We start from the raw sequence: 22533 nt of genomic DNA, 5'->3' as shown, positions 1-22533 counted from the left end.
CCTTCCTTCCTTCCTTCCTTCCTTCCTTCCTTCCTTCCTTCCTTCCTCCCTTCCTCTCCCTCTCTGGATCTCATTTTTCTTTTTTGTAAGATAAGGAAGTTGGAACAGTGTATAAATATTGCAGATAAACAGGTTTTGGCGCAATACAGGATTTGGAATTGGAAGAAACCTTGTAGATTATCTAATCTTATCCTGTTCTTCATTTTATAGACAAGGAAATTGAGGGTTGGAGAGGTCATGACTTGTCCACAGTCAGAGCCAGAACTTGAACCCAGGTCTTTCGGATAGATGCCAGATCAGGATTCTTTCCAAGATGATGCATTGCTTCTAGTAGGTCACAAGGATTGTCTAGCTCAGCCCTCTCATTTTACAGATGAGGAAACTGAGGCCTGAGGTAAGGAAGAGCCTTGCCCAGTGTGACACAGGCTATTAGAGCCAGGATTCAAACCCTGACCTTCCACCTGCAAATCCAATGCTTTGTTCACTTCACATTAGCCTGGCATTAGGAAGCCGCTGGCTGGTTGAGTCTGCTGCTAGGACAGCACACCATATAGCCAGGGCCAAGCCCAGCCAGTGGGGGCGGGAAGAAGGGGGTGAGGGTTACCACACCTCTTAGGGAGTTGTTTCTGCCACATGACCGAGACACTCCTTATTTCCAGAACTTCTATCCTTGTAGAATGTTCTCTGGGCCTGAAGCCTTAGCATCTGTGGGGACTCAGCTGTTACACATCTGGTTCTTATGACTGGCCCTCCATCAGCTTCCTTTCCCAACTGCCCAATGGCTTAGCAAGGGTGGTATTTCTGGGGCAGGTGGGAGGGAGCCAGGCTGCATGGGCCCCACTGACCATAGCCAATCAGAGGAGCTGCAGTGCCAGGGTGACAAGCCCTCCCGCTTCATGTCTATACACAAGTCATGGTCCTTGGGGTCCTTAGCCACTGCTAACCCTGTACTCTTACAAAGGCTGCTAAGGGGCAAGCAGGGAAGGAGTCATTTGTCCCCACTTACAGATGAGGGCACCGACACCCAGGAAGGGGCAGTCATAAGGGAGGAGCTTAGGGCTTAGGCCGTGTGAACCCTAACCCAGTGAACTTCTTCCAGCTCTAACATCTGAAGTGGGAAGGGATCTAGTCCTAAGACCTGGATTCCGGTTCTGGCCCTGCCACTGACTGGTGGTGTGACACTGGACAAGCCTCTTCCCGTCTCTGGACCTAAGCTTTCTCTTCTATAAAATGAAAGGGTTGGACTAGATGGCTCCAATTTCCTTTTCATCTCTGACATTTTTCAGTTTGGGATTTATAAATGAACCCAAACAGAGCAATTTCATGCACCATGATTGGTGAGAAGAGGAAGACAGGACCCTAGATTCAGAGCAAGAAGGAAACTTAAAAGGCCCGTAAGTCCAGACCTGTCACTTCCAGAAGAGCAACTAAGTACCTCACCCAGAGCTCCACTAAATAGAGATAAGTTATTACTACTACTGAGTATCTGGCTTGGATTTGAACACAGCTCTTCCTGAATCCAAGTCTAGTGGATTCTTCACTACATCATGATGTCTCTGCAAAGTCCTCACCCCACAGAGGCCACCCAGGTTTGGGCTTCCCATCTTGCCCTGCCCAAGCCTGCTTTTTCCCGTCAGAGATCCCAAACAACTAAGATTTACCAGTGGGGCTCAGGACAGGAGCTAGAACACAGCCCTGTTCATCCTTTGTGGTTCAGGGAGGAAATCCTGGGATTAGACTCTCCTCCCGCCAGAGGCAGCATGGGGCCACACCTGGATTTCAAAGGGAGGAATAGAAAATGTATTGGGGGCCCCAGGCATCTGGTCTTTTTGGAGATGGGGGGGGGCTTCCAGGCAGCTGGACCCTGTCAGGTACAAGGCTGGGTTAGGCTCTGAGTAGAGGTTGGCATCCTGATCAAGAAGCTTTAAGCAGCTGGTTCTGATGCAGGGCAGGGTATCTAGCCTGGGCCTCTCTGGCAGTCAGTCTGGGGAGGCTGAGGGACCCCTGCTCAGAAGAATACTTTCAAAGGTACAAAATGAAATACATGGGATTGCAAAGAAAACCAATTCTATTGCGATACAGTATATGTAGAGAAAGGAAGTGTATGTGTATGTATATATGCTGTATGTGTATATACATACTATACAAATATATTAATACACATATACATGTATATGTGTTTATTGTATATGTGTGTGTTGGTATACATATGTGTGTATGTGCTTGCTATATACACATGTATATAGTATATGTGTATGTGTATATGTATATGTGTATACGCATTTTAAACAAACAATTTCATGCCCCTGGATCAAGACTGTCTACACTACAGAACCAGGAGAGCACTTTATATGATAGCAGCAACATTGCAAAGACAGACATCTCCGATGCCCGCGGAGATCAAACAAGGCAGTGACTGAGCATGATTCCAGAGAATTCTCAGTGCAGCGTGCAGCGTGCTATCTGCCTCTTGGCAGAGGGCACAGGCTCAGGGAGAGACTGAGGCACGGTCTTAGGACATGCTAGTGCAGGACTTTGTGTAGCTTGGCTATTCTTATTTGCTACTAGAGTTTCTTCTTTCTTTTTTAATAGGGCAGGGAAAGAGATGGGAAGGAGAGAAAAGAGATATTTGTTGATTAAAAAATAAAGTTAAACTAAATTTAATTAAAAAAAAGAAAAAAAGGAAGGCCTGCTGCCTCCCTCTCTCGATCCTGGTTCCTTTTGGTTTTTGACTTGTCCTTCTTCTTCTGCCTCTGCTCTTGGCTTCTCATTAGTCTGTGTCTCCTACAATCTCTGTCTCTTCTCATTCATTTCTTAGCCTTGCATCTCTGTCTTAGGCTGTCTTGCCTTTCTTTTGTCACTTAGAAGTGCTGACAGTCAGAGCTGGTAGGGATCTTATTGACCGTCTAATTCGACTCTCCCTCAGGAAACTGAGTCCCAGAGAGGGCGGTCTGCTTCAATTCAAACATTTATTCAGTGTGAGACACCGGAATAGCAGTCAGCATTTATGTGGCACATCCAGTTTGCAGAATGCTTCCCATACACTCTCTCATTAGAGTCTCTCTGCCCTTCCCCCACGAGGCAGCCACAAAGGGAATATTACAGCCATTTTCAAGATGAGGAAACAGAGGCTCAGAAAGTTCAGTGTCTTGCCCAGGGTCACACTGTTGTGGGGAGGGGTTTGAAGCAGGACTGGAACAGTCTTCCTAGCTTCAAGCTCTCTCCATTGTGCCAGACTCTCCCTCAGGAAACTTGAACCATGGAATTGCTGGAGCCTCTCTAGGCCTAGAATGGAAGCTTAGTGGCACGCCCCCTTTCAATAGATGCTTAAATTGGGGCTAAAAGAGGGGAAGGGGCTTGTGTCACCCCCGTCTCTTCTTCTGTCTCTGCTTCCTCCTCCTTCCTCTGCCCTCTACGAGGGGCTCTCTGGAGGAAGAGATGGCAGCTTCACTAAGCCCATGATGAGTGGAATTTTAAGTATTTCGTTGAAAGGAAGCTGAGGGGCAGAGCAGGGGAGAGCAGAGAAGACCCAGAGATAGAGACAGGCCTCGGGGAGGAATGGCCCTCTTGTGCTGGGTCATCCTGGTGAAGGGGAGGGAACCCTGGCTCTTTCAGTAACAGAGGCCTGACTGGAATGGGTTATTCTGTTTCCTTACAGCTCTCAGAATTCCCCAGGGGAAGAGGTGCTAATGATTGATTTCCTGATTTCCAAGGAGGGGTCTATCTGACCATAGCGTGTGTGTCCACACCATTAGACTATCCTAGAATGAAACAGAGTACTGGTCAGAAATGTTCCTGAGAGAAGGGATCACCCAGTCCCTCCTCTTGTATCCAGGCATGTCCCTTAATGGGGCCCACAGTGAACTGGGCTGGGGCCTCTTAGGGAGGAATTCCGAGTTTGCAGCCGTTCATTTATAAACACACCTGTCACTGCCTAATGTGTGTGCAGATGTGGAGCTGTGGCAGGAAAGGGGGGCCTCTGGGGCTCTCCTACCTCAGGTCGTAACCATGTAAGCAGGCAGTAGCCCAGGTGTGTGCGTGGTTTGTGCTTGGGGACACCTGCTAGTGAGGACCTGGCCCGAGGTGGCCGGTTCAGCTGATGGCTTCCTGGGTCAGGTCTGGCCAGGCTCCATCCCAGGGACTGAGCACATGAAGGGCAGGCAGAAGTCTGAGCCCTGCACATTGTCCAAGCTCACAATCTCTGAAGGTTCCCTGTCCCATAGGACGCCATGCTGGCTTTCCTGTCCTCCATATTCTGATTGATTCTGTCCTTGGAACTCCCTGTGTCCTCCACGTTCTGATTTTTTTCTAAATGCCCAGTACACTCTGGGCTCTGAGCTCTGGTGGTGCCTTGCCCTGTCCACCTTGCTGCGGGCTGGCTCTCCTCCTGCCCACACCCTCTGTCTGGGTAAACAGGTGGCTCGGCTTGGCCAGGGGACGTCGCTTACAGCCAAGGCTGGCAGCCGGCATCATGGTGGGGGGCGGGAGGGGGGAAGACAAGCAACCCCTGCTGTGCTCATGATTTCCAGATGTGCCTGCTGAATCCCCAGGCAGGGTGGGGGTAGGGAAGCCAGGAGGGCCAGATGGGACAGCTGCCTAGCCTTGGGGAGAAGGCTGCAATGAAAGCAAGCTGCTCCGAGGCAGGGGGTGCTGAGGGCCACCCAGGCCCCAAATGGTGCTGCCGTGTCTGAGAGAGTCACGGCTCTGAGGACGTTCCTGTTAGCACAATCAGATCTGCTCTCTTATTGCTTCCCAGAGGGCGAGTCATGCAGAGGGCAGAGCCCTGGGTTCTAATCCTAGCTCTGCCCTTGATGCACTGTGTGACCTTGGGCAAGTCACATGTCACCTCTCAGCCTCAGTGTTTCTAGCTGGAAAGGGTTGGACATGATAAAGCCTGAGTTTCCTTCTAGTTCATTCTATGTTTTGGTGGCCCTTCTAGCTCTGACATTCCGGGATGCCTAATGACCCATCCAGCACCAATGTGCTACGTTCTATGTTCGAAGTTCTCTTTTAACTCTGGCTTTCTGTGTCTGAGTTCTAAGCTGTCATGTCTACCCTGAGCCTGGGAGCTCCAAAAGAACACAGTCCATATCTTCCCCACAGCCTAATCTGCACCAGACCAGGCACGTGGGGGAAGGAGGCACAGCATGAGCTGGTGGATGGACCAGGTCATGCTCATCCTGGGAAGGAGTCAGAGGCAGGAGGATGCTGCTGCCCCAGGGCCCCCAGGGCCCTGCCTTGTCTCTGGGGCAGCTCTCCAAAGGCACTGCCTGGGGCCCCTCCGGCCCTTGGCCCCCAGCCTAGGGTGTAAAAGTTGTTCCTGTGTAAGCCACAGTCCCATAAAGGCTTTTCCAAGCTCCTGCCTGCGGCAGAGGAGGAAGTGTGGTTGCCTCTGTAGCTCCCTCCTGTTTGTCAATTGTGAATGCAATAAAGCTTGATTGTTTTATGTAAAAGGGCAGCTCAGGGTATCAGAGGGTAAAGTAGATGGGCATGGTCACATGCCACCACGCCCACGGACACAGGCATACTGTCATGGTGTACACAGACATGGCCCTGTAGGAGTACAGACACTCATATACACTGACTGCAAAAATGTTCGAGTGCTTGGAGATGGGGATGCAGGGGCGCCTGAGGGCCCTGACACTTGTCTGTGCATGTCCGAATGCACACACATGTGTGACGCATACCATGTGCACACACATGCATGATGTGTGAGGGTGTGGACTCACATGCACGCTGACTTGTGCAGATGCCATATACGTACTCATGCATGCACTCACACATGACACAAACATACTTATGCATGGATGTGCCCTCCTGGCCACCTGTGACACTGTGGGAAAAACATCCTGCTTTCTCACTTGTACAATTGCTTACAGCTCCTGAAATCGAGTTCAGCTGCTAATGGAAGTGGCCCCACAGTGGGGCTGGCAGCTTGAGCGTCTAGACACTCTGCCTCCTTGAGGGCCTGAACACAGAATGGCTACAAGTCAGCAGCATCCTCTTGAGGTGGAAAGAACCTTGGACAGAGAGTCAGTCAAAGGCTCTGGATTGAATCTCACCTGGGCTCCTTCTTCCTTGCACAGTCCAAAATGTCACTTTGGACCTCAGTTTCCTTTCGAAGGGGGGTTGGCCTAGATCAGGGGCTCTTAATGTGGATCCCAGTGCCTTGTGTTTTAAAATATGTCACTAACTATAGTTCAATATTAGTCGTTTCCTTTGTAACCCTCTGCATTTTACTTTATGTAGGGGTCCAGGAGTTTCCTCAGACTGTCTGCCAGAGGGTGGAGAGCACAGAGAAACCAGCAGCATCTGCAGCCCCTTCCAGCTCTAGCTCCATCATCTCCAAGGATAGAAAGGGTGGGAGGCTTCCTGAATCCCCATTGCTAGGGACACAGCTTAAAGATGCCATGAGGCATGGTGCACACGCACGCATGCACGTGCACACACACACACATACAACACACACACACACACACCTGTACCTATCACCTGCCCCATTGGAGTGGAAGTTCTTTGCGTACAGACTGATTCACTTTAGACTTCATGTCCCCAGCTTTCACATAATTCCTGGCACACACATTAATAAATGCTTCTTGATTATGGTTTGTGTATGTCTGTGTCTATGAACGTGTGTGAATGTGAGTGTATCTGTGAGTCCTGAGCTCAGCGTGCATCTGTCTCTGAATTTATCTCAGGCATGTCTGTGTGCATATTTCTGTCTCTATATATCTCTCTCTATCTCTCCATGTGACTCTGTTAGGCTGGGCCTTTCAACCTGAAATCTGTGGTCCTAGGATCCTTCATCTTCTCTCTGAGTGTATCTCTGCCTGTGTCTGGGAGGAGGTCTGTGTGTGCGTGTGTATGTGTATGTCATGCTTTTATTCCCCAGTTTGAGCTCAGGGACCGGGCACGGGGCCACCGACTGTGGGGAGCGAAGCTTGGCACCGAGGAATGGGTGGGGTGGGGCAGGGGCTCCAAGGGGAGGGGGTGGTGAGTTTATTGACATTGGGTCTGGTCTTAGGGTGGTGGTGCTAGGAGGTAGGGGGAAAGGCCTTGGGGACTGGCTAGCTCCCAGGACTGGTGTGTGTGTGGGGGGTGTAGATCCTGGATTTCAGCTTACTTGTTAGCCTTCACTTAGCAGCCAGTATGGTCTGGGGGTGACTTCTCTAAAGCCTTGAATTGTAAGGTACTGTGGCAGTGAGGGAACAGGGCTGGCCAAGGGTTGGCCTGGCCCTCTGCCTAGCTACAATATGAGGCTGTCCACCCGGCCTAATTGAAGTACCCTGTCCTACCTCCCAGTCTGACAACAAACCTCTGACAGCCCCAGGCCAACAACGGGAAGCCCATCAGAACCACAAGAATGGGATCTGGAAGGGACCTCATTTTATAGGGAACATTTACAATCCATACTCAAGTCCTCTGTCTCCAAACCTAGGGCGTGAAGAAGGGCTCTGTAGGAAGGCGAAAAGGTGTGGCAGGATAACCAAGAGGTAGGATCGTGGTAGGGGAAGCCATGGGACCCCACCAAAGGTACAGGCTGGGTAGGAGGTCCTAGGGCACAGTGCAGCTTCTAGACACATGTGAAGCCAATCTCAGTGCCTAGCCCAGGGTGGAGGGAAGATAAGGTCCCTGGAGACGGGGACCCACTCTCCACCTGAAAGGCACCCAGCCTGGGGCTTGGGAGGAAGTAGGAAATTAATAAAAGTCTGCTGGCTTCAATTTTGGTGGTTGAGGGGCAGAGGGCAGGAAGAGGACAAATGAGAAGAGAATAAGAGATGGAAGATTGTGGGACAAAACAGAAGAAACGGAGAGAGACAGCGGAGAGAGAGACAAAAAAGAGAGAGACAGGGAGAAAGAAGGAGAACAAAAGACAGAAGAAGAGAGAGGGAGACAGAGCAGGTCCAGAGAGCTGGGGAGGCAGAGCCTTACACTGTGAGATGAGGGACCAGCGGGGGTCCAAGGCCCGGGGAGGCCTACGCAGCGTGGCTCGAACACCAGGTCCGGTTCTTCGGTCACTGCTGGCCAGGTCTCTGAACACCCAGACGGAGAGCAGGGAGCTGCAGAGCACAGAGACCAGGGCCGCCACCTTCCATAGCTTCATTGTCAGTCGCCACGGGACATTGGCCTCCTGCAAGACACGTGGGCAGCAGCACTTAGCTGGGAAGCCCTCAGCCCAGGGAGGATCCTCAATGCCCAAGAGGCCCTTGGAGGACTGCAGTCTGTGAGTCAGGCTCTAAGTGCAGAAGAGCTCTGAGGAGGGAGATCTCTCCAGGGGCTCTAATGATCAGGGAAGGCTTGGGGGAGGGGATGGAGGGGGCATAAGCCAGGCCTTGAAGGATGAGGAAGATCTGCAGAAGGGAAGAGGAAGGGGACAAGGTTTCAGGTGGAGGGGAGCAGTAACCTGGCACGGACTGAGGGCAGGGGTGGAGATGTGCCCAGTGTGACCTGGATTCTATCTTGGCCCTACCATTGACTTTCAAGTCCCTTCCCCTCCCTGGACTCCATTTTCCTCATCTGTAAAATAAAGGCCTGGGAAGGACTGGATATACCCTAAGGTTCCTTCCCACCCTATGGTAGGAAAATGGAGATAGGAGAAGGTCTTTGAGTTCAAGGTCAAGGGCTCTAGACATGATGCTCTGGGCTTCAGGAAATTACTGAAACAGGATAAAAACCTGCAGTGGAAGGTATCCTTGGGGAATTATAGAATGTTAGCATTAGAAGGAAGCTGAGACATCATCTAATCCAGCTCCTTCAGTTGGGGAAACCGAGGCCCAGAAAGAGAAAAAGAGTTGTCCAAAGTCACAAAGCAGGCTTTAGAGACTGGAATGAGAGGTGGTGTACAGGGTCCCAGAGGACCAACATTTTCCTTAGTAGAAACAGGAGAGGGAGAGATGGATGGTATCCCTTGAGCTGGGATGGGGCCCCCCTGGCCCTGGGCCCGGGTCCTTGCCAGATCTGGGATCAGGAATTGCCCTAGCAGACAGCCCTGTTCGGACTTGCTCACCAAGGCTCCATGGAAAAATGCCTGCAGTCTGGGGTGGGGGACAGGGGGCAGGCAGGGAAGACTCGGCACCAGCATCAGGATGGAGAAAGAGCTGAACCCTGGCCTGAGGAGGGGGTAGCCTCTCTTCTTGTGGCAGGGAGAGACCCAAAAGCAGACTTCTGGGTTTAGGAGGAGAGAATTGGTGGGCAGAAAGGGCCCTGGGGGGGAGTCTTGCCTCTTTGTGTGACCACACACAAATCAACTAACCTTTCTGGGCCTCAATTTCCTCCCATCTATAGAATGAGGGGATTGGACTAGGTGGCTGCTGAGATTCCTTCCAGCTCTGAGCCCTGGGATCTTAATCCTTCCAAGAGGACTTGGATTTGAGAGGCTCCCTCCCATGTTAAAAGGCCATTCTCAAGCCACTTAGGGGAGATTATAGAACAAAGGCCTTCTGAAGGTTGCAGAAGCAGTGGATATTGGCAGGCACTTGGGATGGTTGACTATAAAAAGAGGGGTGGAAGGAGGAGGGGCTGGATGATACCTAAAGTCTCCTCCAGCTATAAATCCCATGCTCCCACGCTCATTTGACAGCTGGACCTCCAACCTCCAGCCCCTGTAGAGAGAGGACTCCGCTGAGTCACCGAGCTCCCAGCCAGGTCCACAACGAATATGCACTCTCAAGGCAAGGTAGCCGAGTCAGGAGAGACCTGTGTTTATACTGGCTCTGCCATTTACTAGCTGTAGGGGCCCTGGGAAAGTCAGGCTTCTCTGAGCCTCAGTTTGTGAAATGGGTACGATCCTCCGACTATCTGCTTCCCAGGAAAGGATTTTATAGATTTGAAAATCCCAAAAAAATGGGAGCTGATATTATTATGGGAAGCAGGACTGGAGGCAGCCTCAGTTTCCCCCCTCGGTAAGACGTAGGGATTGGGCTAGAAGTCCTAGGACCCTTTGGACCACCTTTAGGCTGAGGAAAGCACAACAGGGGTGAAAGGTGGGGTCAATGAACTATAGGGTGGGGGGAGAGCAAAGCCAGGGGCCAGGGCGGGGCTAGGGACAGAAGGCTTCATGGGATGGCTGAGGCTCGGTTTACATTCCCAGGCTGCCGGGTAAACATTTACACTGGGCCTCAGCTCTGAATACTTTCTCCAGAACAGGAAGTCAGGGCCTGCCAGGTCCAGGGCCTAGAATGGAGGAGCATCGGGAGAGCCAGGCTGGGGTGTCTAGCGGCCTGGGCTAGCGGGTGGGTGGGCAGACAGTGTGGTGGCCAGGATGGGGATGGGGAGGGGCGGGGCAGGTGTTGGCAGTGTGTACCAAGATCCCTCTTCTCGGGCTCTGTCTGGAAAAACAGATGTTGGATCATACAGAGACTCTCAGAGGTGAAGAGAACCTTAGAGACCATGAAAGTCCAGGGGTTGTAACCTGAGGCTCATGAATGTTCAAGGGGTCTATGGATAGATTTCAGGGAATCCAGAGACTTGGGTAGGAAGGGGAAAATTACATCTTTTTTTTTTTTTTACTACCTTCTAACTGGTATTTGCCATTACCTTTTATGAATATAGGCAATGCACCGTTCTTCTGGGAAGAGATACATACCACAGGCTTCCCTAGACTGTTGAAAGGGCTCTATGACATATGCACAGACTGATTCAGAGGCCCTGCTCTAGTCCCGATCCCCTCATTGTGTGGAGGAACAAACAGAGGCCCAGACAACATCCAAACCAGGATTCGAAGGGGTGGGAGCAGGAATGGAGGTTGGAGAGAGGGAAGGGGAATAAACACCTACTATGTGCCAGACGCTGTGTTAAGTGCTTTGCCAATATTATTTCATTTGCTCCTCACAACAACAATCCTTTGAGGTAGGTGCTTTTATCATCCCCGTTTTACAACTGGGAAAACTGAGGCAAGCAGAGTTCAGTGACTTGCCCAGGGTAATAAATTACAGAAGTGGGATTTGAACTCAGATCTTCTCAATCTTCAGGCCCAGTGCTCTGTCTGCTGTGTCACCTAATTGCCTCTGGTGCTGGAGGGGAAATCTGAGCCATTTAGTCCAACCCTTTCATTTTATAGATGAGGAAACTGAGACCCAGAGAAGGAGAGGGCCTTGCCCAGTGTCACACAACTAGTCAGTGACAGTACCAGAATTGGAATCCAGGTCTTAGGACTCTAAGTGGAAGATTCTTTCTACTCCCTCCAGTTCAGAGGGGCCAGGTCAGGTTGGCATCTTTCTTTCTGGAGCAGTAGGGAAGGAGACCCATCTCCTCTCCTGGGCCCAGGCTCGTCTGATCCTCCAGGGTCACCAATGTGAGGGGCAAAGACCATGACCTCTGCCCAGCAGTTTCTCTCTGTTCTGCCATCCACCCCACCATCCCCAACAACTCCAATAGGCAGAGACATATAAGCATTAAGGGGCAAAAGCTTGAAGGGTAGGGCTGTTAAAAGACTCCAGGTTCTCTTTAGTTATAGATAGGAACCCCTGGGGAGCTGGGGGATGTAGGGGATGGCTCTACTCCTTTCCTATTCCATCTCTCTCCCTTACCCCTTAAACATCCACTCTGCTTTGGAACTTCCCATTGGAGCTGAGCTATCTTGACTGGTGAGTGAGTGAGTGCACATTTACCTGACTCATTCTTCCGCTGGCCCCAGACCAAACCATGCTTCCCATCCCATAAAGAAGTCCACCTAGGCCATCTTGGCCATCTGCCCTGACGCCACATGTACAGCCCCTCCTCCCCATCTTCCCCTCCCCCAGGCTCTGGGAGTAGCAGTCAGCTCAATACCACCATTGCAGCTGGACAAGACACATCAGTGACTGCCCATTGTATCAACTCACCATCCCTGGAACTCTCAAGATCAAAACTCCCTTTCCTGGCCACCACTCCCCCCAAATGTATTGTCTCATCTTATTAGGAGGCAAATTCCACTGTGAATTGATATAGCCAATCATGGAAAGCAATTTGAAATTATGCAAATAAATTCACTAAAAGATCCATACCTTTTGACCCTGAGAATCCACTACTAGACATATACCCCAAGGAGGTCATTGACAAAAAAAAAAAAAAGCGACCATACACAATGAAATATTTATAGCAGCCTTTTGTGTGGTAGCCAAGGAGTGGGAACAAAGCATATGCCCATTGACTGGGGAAAGCCAGAGCATGTGGTATGTGAATGCAATAGAATGCTATTAGAAACACCACCTAGCCACACAACGCACACCTTCCAGGCTGCCCCACTACTGATGCCAGGGTATGGGCCAGTGTTGAACTCCAAGGTTGGAGGCAGTCTTTCCTATGACCCTGCCCTCCCCCCTCCCCATTATGTGCCATCTTATCTCCCCACATTATGCATAAAACTCCCTCTTTGCTATAACCTAATTTCTTCCCCATGTCAATCAATCAACAAGCCTTTATTAAATACCTACTATGTGCCAGGAGACAGTGGCACAGCAGGTAGAGTACTGGACCTGGAGTCAGGACGATCTGAGTTCAAATCCAGCCTCAGACACTTGCTAGCTGCACGACCCTGGGCAAGCCGCTTAGCTTCTCTTTGTCTCAGCTTCCCCAACTGTAAAACAGGGATAATAATAATACCTGGATTGTTATTAATTATTAATTAATATTAATCACTGGATTATTGTGAGGACCAAATATTTGTAAAAGCACTTAGCACAGTGTCTGGCACATAGGAGACATTGTTAAAATGCTTATTCCCTTGGAGTTACAAATACAAAGAATGAAACAATCCCTATTTTCAAGGAGCTTAATCCAGCTGGGGAGACAAGTATCTCCCTACATATTGTATGTATTATATATGTATACATATTACAAATACATACACTTGTCTCTCCAATTTATATATGTATATGTGTATACATAAAATATATGTATGTATATTATATACACAAAAATGTATTATATGTGCATATATTTTATATATATATATATATATATATAATAAAGAGAATAAATACAAATAAATTAAAGGCAGATAAAGACAAGGTGGTTCAAGAAGGAGATTACCAGCAGTTGAGGGGACCAGAAAAGGTTGCATGTAGAAGAAAGTGTTTGAGTTGACTAATGTATAATGTGAAGGTATATGTAGACTATATATCGGACTGCGTGCCACCATGGTTGGGGGTAGGGAGGAAGAGGGAGGAGAGAGGGGGAGAAAATTTGAAACTCAAGGGATTGTGGAACTGGATGTTGTAAATTAAAAGTTCAAATAAATCAGTAAGTTTAATAAAAATTAATAAATTTATTTAAATTATAAATTTAATTAAAAATAAATAAATTTAATTATTTTTTTTTAAAAGAAAGTGTTTGAGAGAAAAGAGGGATTTGTGAAGGCAGAGAGGAGAGGGGAGTACTTCCAGGCACTGGGGGAATGGCTAGTACTAAGGCACAGAGATGGGAAATGTGAGGAACAGAGAGATCTCGGCCACTTTGGCTGCATCATACAGTGCAGGACAGGGCAGTTATATCGAAAGAGGCTGGAAAGGTAGGTTGGGTCCAGGTTTTGAAGAGCTTTCAAAGCTAACTGGGGGAATTTATATTTGATCCTAGAGGCAATAGTAAGCCCCTGGAGTTTATTGAGAAGGGTAATAGTGTGGTCAGATCTTTGCTTAAGGAAAATCATACCTGCCTCAATACCACATTCCTGTTCCCCACATAGTATGAATCTGAGTTGAATCAGGGGTCTGGGGTGACCACAAACTCTATAAAGACAACTTAACGAGCCATAAGCTCAAAGCAACAGCCCTCAAAGCCAATGAGATCTGGGGTCACACTGAGAATCACGGTCAGGCTGACGATAGTCCTCAGTGCTGGGGGCCATATTTTAGGTAGGACACTGACAAATTGGAGGAGGGTGGATAGGCTAGAGATCCAGTTATACGACAAGACATTAATGGCACCCCGATATTTGTAAAGTTCTTTGCAAACCTTAAAGTGCTATTAATTAGCAAGTCATCATTAGCTTATATTGCTTATGTATGTACATTGATAGGTAACTTTACCTGGCATCTCCCCTAATAGAATGTAAGCCCCTTTAGGGCAGGAATTGTTTCATTTTCGTCTTTGTAGCCCCAGAGCCTAGGACTTCGTCTGACACGGAGTAGGTGTTCAGTAAATGCTTGATTGAAAAAGTAAGAATTAGGGTCTGTCTTCCAGTATTTGAAAGGCTGGGTTAAGAAACCATTTTTTCCTGCTATGTTTTTTCTCCTTCCTTCTTAGCACGTCCACAGAGCCAGAATCTGGGGGAGCAGGGGCGGGGGCAGCTGAGTTGTGTGAAGAGGTTGCAGAGCCGATGGGAAGGTGAGCGTTAGCGAGACCAGGTTTCGAAGGGTTAGGCAAACAAGGGCTGCCATTATAGGAATTCCCTCACGATAGCCCTGTGAGCCTCACAATTTACAAAAGCATTATGATACTTGGGGAAACTAAGGCTCAGACCAGGAAAGTCAAGGTCACATTGGTTCCTAAGTTTCCAAGGCTGAATTCGAACTCAAATCTCTGAATTCAGTGTTTTGCTTGTTTTTCCTTGCTTTTTGCTTGTGACATCCCAGGCTTTGGGCACACCTACACTAAATCAGCCCATTGTTATGAATTCTCAAGTAGTTTTCTTCTCAGAAAACCTTCCCAGCTGGAAGGGATAAAGGGAGGAAGAGAATTCAGGAAAGAAGGGTTTGTGTTCCTCCCAGAGGTCAGGAGAGAAGGGGGACCTGGGGAGTAAGCGCAGGGCTCAGTTGTGACTGACATCCTCATCCACTGTTTAGCTGAAGGGGCAAATTTGTCCTGTGTGGCCCTATCAGGCAGGACCAAGGCTAATGACAGTATCTCCAAAGACAAAGAATATCCCTGGGAGGAATCCTATAAGAAAATGCCAGAGCTTGGTGAAGGGAACTTAGCACGTAGAATATCAGAGAAGGAGGGAGGGATCTGAGAACATGGAACAGAGAATGTCAGACCTGGAAAGGTTCTTAGAGAGATCATCTAGTTTCTTTCCCATTTTACAGATGGAAAAACTGAGGTGGGACAATTTTCCCAAGAGCACACAGCTGGGACTTAAATCCAATTCTTCCAACTCCAAGCCCAGTAGACTCTCCATTGCACCATGCTAGCGACCCCTCCCTAACAGAGAGGGCTGGGAGAGGCAGATTTGGGATCAGGGCAAGGAATGGGTTTCTTACCCACCAGAGATGCCCAACAGAGGAATGAGCAGCCTCAACTTCCTGGCCTTGGAGGTCTTCAAGCTTAGGGTGAATGACCACCTCTTTGAGATACTGTGACAGGCTTTCTTAATGTGGGTCCAGGAAACATTGCTTTTTAAAATACTATGATAACTGCATTTCAATATAATTCATTTCCTTTTTAATCCAATGGATTTTATTTTATTCATTTAAAAACACTGTTCTGAAAAGGGGGTCCAGACATTGCTAGACTGACTGCCATGCGAACAAAGGTTAAGAACTTCCACACCAGCGCAAGATAGAGAAGGAAATTAGACTAGACAACCTCTGAAGTCCTGTCTAGCTCTGGGGTCCTAGGAGCCTGGGGCAGCCGATTGCAAGTTTAAAGCCTCGAGTATCTGGGATTTGAAGAGTGTCTAGCACTGACCCTCCCTTCCTTCCCCAACTCTCCATGCTCACCCAGCTTCTCCCTGAGATTAAAACCCTGATAGAAAATAGCCCACTGAGATACAGTGGGAGAACAGGCTGGAGAGGGAGCAGAGAGCCAGGAGACATGGGCTCATCCCAGATATGCCCTTGATGCACTGGAGGAATCCTGGGCCAGTCCTTTTCCTAGAATCTTGGGCAGAACTGGAAAGGACCTCAGAGGTCATGGATCCCAAACCCTCACTGATGAGGAAACAGAAGAAGAAAGTTGCAAATTTGGCATCTGTACCTGACTTGACACCTGGAACATCTTCCTCTGACCCTCTGGATTTTAGCTTTCTCATCTATAAAACAAAGGGGTTGGTGGGTTTGTTTTGTTCTCTTTTGTTTTTACAGAGGTGGGGAACTACAGGTGTAGATGACTGAATTAAGACAGAGACATTGACAGGTTAGTTAATTTGGCCGACCCGGTTTTCTCCTCTTGTTTTTTATTCTTTGTTTTAAGGGATGGCTCTCTGTGTTTGGGAAGAGAGGTGGTGGTGTATATATTTGGAAATAGACGTGACATAATAGTGAGAGATAATAATTCTTTTTAATGAAGGTTGGACTGAGGAGCAGCTTCATATAGTAGAAAGAACACTGGATTCAGGGTCAGGTCGGAGTTTGAAGAACGCTTATTGCCAAGGGGACCTAACCCCTCTTTGGCCTCAGTTTCCCTGAATATAGAATAAAGGGTCTGTATTCAGCGATCATTAATGTTTCCTTTCAACTCTAATGGTTCATGACTTGAGGGATGGAGCACAGGATGGCCCCACAATATCTTGCTTCTTGAGAGCTGATTATAAGATTCATTGATGGAAGCAACCTTATAAACCATCACTCTTCATAACAATAGTAATAATAACAGCTAATATTTATATAGTACTTCCTATGTTCCAGGCACAGTGCTAAGCATCTCATTTTATCCTCACAACAACTGAGAGGTGCTATTATTATCCCCATTTTACAGTTGTGGATACCGAGGCAGGCCACAGTTAGGCGACTTGTCCAGGGACACATGGCTAGTAAGTGTCTGAGGCTGCATTTGAACTCAGATCTCTCTGACTCTAGGACCAGCTGCCACCAGCTACCTACAGCATTTCATAAATGAAGAAACAGAGTCTCAGAGAAACTTCGATTTCCACTGCTAGGAAGCAGCAGAATTGAGATTTGAACTCAGATGTTCTGCAATCTGTCTTAAGACACCACTTGACAGAGTCAAGATTCAAAAGGGTCAGGACAGACTAAGCATGAAACCCAATCTGATCCAACAAAACATAATTGGTATAAATGTGAAGTATTACATTTGAGCTCAAAAAATCAACTTCAGAAGAACAAGGCGGTAGACGCATAGTTGGGCAGCAGTCCGTTGAAGAAAGACCTTGATTTTAGTGGACGTGCAAGGTCAATATACATACGTGTGTATGTGTATAAATATGTCTTGTTTAGTTGTGTCTGTATGTGTGTTCATGGGCAGCTAGGTGGCACAGGGTATGGAGTGCTAGCCCTGGGGTCAGGAAGCCCAGGGTTCAAATCCAGCCTCAGACACTTACGTGCTATGTAATCCTGGGCAAGTCACTTAACCTGTTTGCCTCAGTTTCCTCATCTGTAAAATGAGCTGAAGAAGGAAATGGAAAACCACTTCAGTATTTTTGCCAAGAAAACCCCAAATGGGTTCACAGAGAGTCACACACAACTGAAATGACTCAACTGCATCAATATGTATTTAGTGTGTGTATGTGTGTGTGTGTGTGTGTGTGTGTGTTTATAATTAGATCTGGAAAGACCCAGGGCCCAGAGATGAAAGAGCTGTGGTCAAGTAGCTGAAGGGCTGGGATTTAAGCTAGAAGGGTAGAAGAAGGCAAATTTAGGGTTGATTGAGGAAGAGCCCCCTGACCACTGGAGTGGCCCCAAGTAGAAGGAGGTGAGACTCATGATTCCATGAGTTACAGTCGAGCCTTTTCATCTCTTCATTACTGGATTCCCCCCAGCAAGAAAGTTCTGTATCAGTCAATCCTTCCTGATTTGAGGAACAGGCATCTCTACCCAGGCTAGTACTTTGCCTTGGTCTTATTGTTCCCATGGGATGGGGAGCCAGGAGGAATTAGGGACTGGCTGGGAAGTGGTACTTAGAGAGGGTGAGGCAGAATGGGGAAACCGGACATTGGCCCAGCTCCTTCTGTCAGAGTTCTTGGCTTGAACTATGGTGTTATCTTTGGTGATAGCTGGTTTCCAGAAGGTGGGACACACCTGTGTTCTCACATCATCAGCCCAAGGACACTGTCCTGATCTGAAGAGAAGGGTTTGAGAATGAACCACTCTCTGGTCACCTCTGGATTAGCTGAGGCATGGTGACAACCAGTCCCCCCTCTCTCTCCATCCATCTGGAAAATCTAGAATTGATGACCTGTTCCAGGATAGTTTAGACAGTAGAGAAAATGATCACCACTGTCCCTGCCTCCAGGGTAGGCTTAGCTGGAAATGTCCATGTCCTCCAGCCACTTGGTCTCATTCTGGTCCTCAGTTTCTCCAGCCCTACAATGGATATGGATAATAGGGAAGAAGAAGACACAGGATAGTGTTTGCAGACAGGAGAGCTGATTTCTACCATTCCTGACTCCCTGACCTCCAGCCTTTTGACCTTGCTGTGGGCCTCTGCTTCTGTCTATATAATGGATAGTTATAGATGGGGAGGAGAGAAGGAGAAATGGAATGGGGGTCAAGAGGATACTACCCTGAGCCTTAATCCCTTCCCCCACTGCATCAGAGAAACTGAGAACTTTGGTAGCTGAGACCCCCTGCACCCAGTGGGGGTGGGGGTAGGCCTCTGCCTAGAATGTCTGCCCCTCCACCATGAGCCTTCAATCTCAGGTCTGGGGGTAAGGGGAAGGAATTGTTGGGAGGGGGTAGGCAGCAACAGGACCTGATAAGGTTCTTGTAACAATGGGGCCTTTCTCCTCGGGGGGTCACCCAACAGGTTTCTCCCTGGCACAGCCTCCCTGCCTGCCCGCCCGCCCGCCCATTGTGAGAGTCATTAGGAAGGCTGGGCTCAGGCTATAAACTAGGAATTTGGGGCAAGAGCTTCCTCCCTCTTCCCCATCCCAAGAAGCTAGCGGGATAGAGGAAAGGGCACTTGGCTGAGAATACAATGGTGGGTAAGCCCCTCCCCCTCACCAAACCTCAGTTTCTCTCCCTCTACAAAATCTAAGCAGTCTTTAAGTACTGTTTTAGCTCTAAATCCTATGAACCTGCCAGGGACGGTCCAGTTCAGAGGACTCGGGCTGTTCCCATGCACCTGGGATTCCTGCCTCTTCTTGCTGCCCTCTCCTAAAAGCAAAATCCCTGGCTAGGGTGGGGGTGGACACTATAGCCAATCCAGGACAAGGACATTTGGCAGAGTTCCAAACATACCCTCCAGAATCCCAGAACCTCTGAGCCAACAGGATCCTTAGAGACCATCTATTTGATTTTGACAGAGAGTAAAACTGAGGCCCCAGAAGGGGAGACCCCTCAGGTCACAATCAGACAGTCAGCAGTCAAACCGGGTCTTGGTCGCCTGGGCTCCCTCCACTGTCCCAACCTTTTAGGGCTCTAGCATCAGGGGGAGTGGGGGTCTCCCATCTTTATCTCCTCATATCCCTGTAAGGATAGCAGCTTATTATACTGGAAAGTGCAGTAGATGTGGTATCCAAGGACTGAGTCTGAATCTTGACTGAGCTACTGTGTAACACCCCCCTCTCTGGGCTTCAGAGCGAGGGAGTCTAAGGGCGCTTACAGCTCTAAATCACATGCTGTCTGCTACTTTTGACATCAGCCTGCTCCTGGGCAGATGGCCATATATACATACACATATATGTGCATGCATACAGACATGGGTCTGAACATGGGACCCATACTTCCGTAAGTGTAAACCAACAAGCACATGGGGACGTAGACACGTGTACGAGGCAGTGCATGCACATGCCCCATAAACAGACCAGAAGAAAGTGTGGTATAAGGACAGGGGTGAGCCTAGTGTCCCTAGAACCTGGATTCCAGCTCTGCTGTTTAGTAGCTGGGAGATCTAGGCTATGCACGATTTCTCCCAGACTCAATTTCCTTATCTGTAAAGTAGGGAGAAACAGGACAGTGGACAGAGGGCTGGACAGGGAGTCAGCAAGACCTTTCTGCGCAAGTCACAACTCTATCAAAGCTTCAGTTTTACCACCTGTAAAATGGGTGTAATGACACCTGTCATATCTCCCTCACAGGGTTGTTGCCAAATTCCAACTGAGGCAATGTATACAAAACACTTTGTGAAACATTAATGTGCTCTATAAATGTCAGCTATCATCACTAATGCCTTTCAGGCCACGGAGAAGCTCAAATGGAACACTGAATATGAAGCACTTAAGGCCACTGTCAAATACTATTTAATTGGGTAGAAGGGAAGAAGCATTTTAAGTGTCTACAGTGGATAGAGTGCCAAGTCTGGAGTCAGGAAGACCTGAGTTCAAATCTGGCCTCAGACACTTACTAGCTGTGTGACCCTGCACAAGTCACCTAACCCAATTTGCCTCGGTTTCCTCATCTGTAAAATGAGCTGGAGAAGGAAATAGCAAACCTCTACCATATATTTGCACCCTCAAAAGGGGTCATGAAGAATCAGACACAACTGAAATGACTGAACAACAAGGGCCTACTGTATGCTTGCCACTGTATTAAGCGCTTTACAAATATTTCATTTGACCTAGGATATAGGTGCTGTTATTATCCCCATTTTACAGTTGAGGAAACTGAGGCAAACAGAGGTTAAGTGACTTGTCTAGGGCCACACAGGTAGTAAGTATCTGAGGCCAGATTTGAACTCAGGTTTTCCTGACTCTACGCTGGGCCACCTAGCTCCCTCCTCTTATTATTGATAATGCACAGGTATATACAACCCCATACATCAACTAGCACAAACAGACATTTATGGACACAAATGTATGGGGACTCCCACATGGATTCGTGGGCACGTGCATGCAGGTATGAGCCTAGTTCTGCATGAATCTGGGAAAGATTCTTGGACACAGTGGGTTTCAGTCAGAAGTGAACGGGAAGGGAAAGAGATGGCCCCTTGGTGGAAAGGGAAACAGAGAGGTTGGAGGGATTTATGGGTCAGCCCCACACACTGGGCCTTCTCCATGGTTTTCCTGGCTCCAGACTGGCTCCTTGGAATCAGAAGCACCATCAGCTCTCGGGGCTCAGCTGGGATGGGGTCTAGGACAATGGGCCCCTGGGTTTTTGATACCTATTTCCCTCAGGCCTTTCAGCCCCCTTCTAGGGTCCTAGACACTGTGTGAGCCATGAGGGACAGAGAAAGGGGCTCAATCCTAGCCTCCAGAAGTGGGGGTGGGGGGTTACCGAGCCAGGGAAGGTGGAAGCTCCCACAGGCTCTCACCAAGACGTTGGAATGTGCTCTCCTCCAGTCCTTCCAAGGGCCCATTTAAAGTACAGCATGTCCCAAAAGTCTGAGTGCGGTTTTAAGTTTTACTAGCTTAAACCCACATTCGGACTTTTGGGACATCCTGTATATAGAATTGAACTACATAAAAAATGATCTGGGAGAAATACCAGAAAGAAATCCCTGGCTGAAGACACTAAAAGGGAGGGCTTGGAGGAGGCAGCATATGGAGCCTAAGAGATTCTTCTTTTTACAGAGAGGAAAACGGGGTCTTACAGAGGGCACTGGGCATTGAAGTACACTAGAAAGAGCATTAGATTTGGAGTCAGAGACACTGAGAGGTAAAGCTTGGCTCTCTGGACCTTAGTTTCCCTATCTGAAAAATGAAGAGCGGGGAGGTGAGATTAGGTAACTTTTATGTCTTTTTCAGCTTAAAAATCCCATGATCCCTTGGACTAGAATCCAGCTCTCCTGACTTTCAGCCCAGGCTCACGCTGTCCTGTTTCTGGGCAGCCTTTCTGAACAAGTCAGAACTTTCTGCCCAACCCTGAACAAGCCAAAGTAGGTAGGGGCAGGGATTACTACCAGACCTGGCTCAGTAGCTGACTCCAACCTCAGGCTCTGTCATGGGCCTTCTTTTCTCTGTGTATACATCTCCCTCATCCGCTTCCCTGGGTTGGATTTTCATTGCTATCCAAATGACTCCCAGATCCCCTATATCCAGCCCCAGTCTTTCTCCTGAGCACCAGGCGGCCATCACCAACTGCCTATTGGATGTTTCCAATCAGATGTCCTGTGGACAGCTCAAACTCAGTGTTTCCAAAACAAATTCATTATCGAGCCCACCCCTCTTGCTGATTGAACTTGGTAGTAGAGGGCACTACCAAGTTTCTAGTCATCTAGGTTCTCAATCTTAAAGAGTGATCCTTGTCTCTTCACCCTATATATCCAACCAGTTGCTAATGCTTGTCATTTTGTCCAGCATCCTTACCCTTTTAGACATCTAGGTGTCAAAGTAGATAGAGCACTGGGCCTGGAATCAGGAATATCCATGTTCAAATCCCACTTTGGACACTTACTAGCTGTGTGACCTGAGCAAATCACTGCATAACTCATTTTCCTTAACTGCAAAATAAGAATAATTATAGCACCTGGTTTTCATATAATATTTGCAAAGCACTTAGCATAGTATGTTTAGCATAGTACTTAGCAGATAGTAAATAAATGCTGCTTTCCTCTCTGCCTCCCTCCCTTCCTTCTTTCTTTTCTTTCTTCTTTTTTCCTTCCTCCATCTCTCCCTCCCTCCCTTTCTCCTTTCCTTCCTTCTTCCCTTCCTACCTTCCTTTCTCCTTCCTTTCTCCTTCCTTCCTTCCTTCCTTCCTTCCTTCCTTCCTTCCTTCCTTCCTTCCTTCCTTCCTTCCTTCCTTCCTTCCTTCCTTCCTTCCTTCCTTCCTTCCTTCCCCTATC

General features: G+C 48.4%; 1 protein-coding gene across 2 annotated transcripts in view; it reads right to left on the bottom strand.

The window, feature by feature from the left end:
- Positions 1-22533, bottom strand: part of NRTN (neurturin) — a 38085-nt gene that overhangs the window by 1251 nt on the left and 14301 nt on the right. For both annotated transcript variants that reach the window (XM_069083187.1, XM_069083186.1), the window contains one exon: positions 7933-8131. In XM_069083187.1, the coding sequence (XP_068939288.1) occupies positions 7933-8104 (172 nt within the window). In that variant the 5' untranslated portion in view covers positions 8105-8131. The remainder of the gene's footprint in view (positions 1-7932; positions 8132-22533) is intronic.

The sequence above is a fragment of the Petaurus breviceps genome, unplaced genomic scaffold (genome assembly GCF_028583685.1).
Source record: "Petaurus breviceps papuanus isolate PSGF00001 unplaced genomic scaffold, PetGlider_PUasm1.0 172, whole genome shotgun sequence".
NCBI lineage: Eukaryota > Metazoa > Chordata > Mammalia > Diprotodontia > Petauridae > Petaurus > Petaurus breviceps.
The sequence above is the reverse complement of the archived record's forward strand: the minus strand, read 5'-3'. Positions and strand labels throughout refer to the sequence as shown.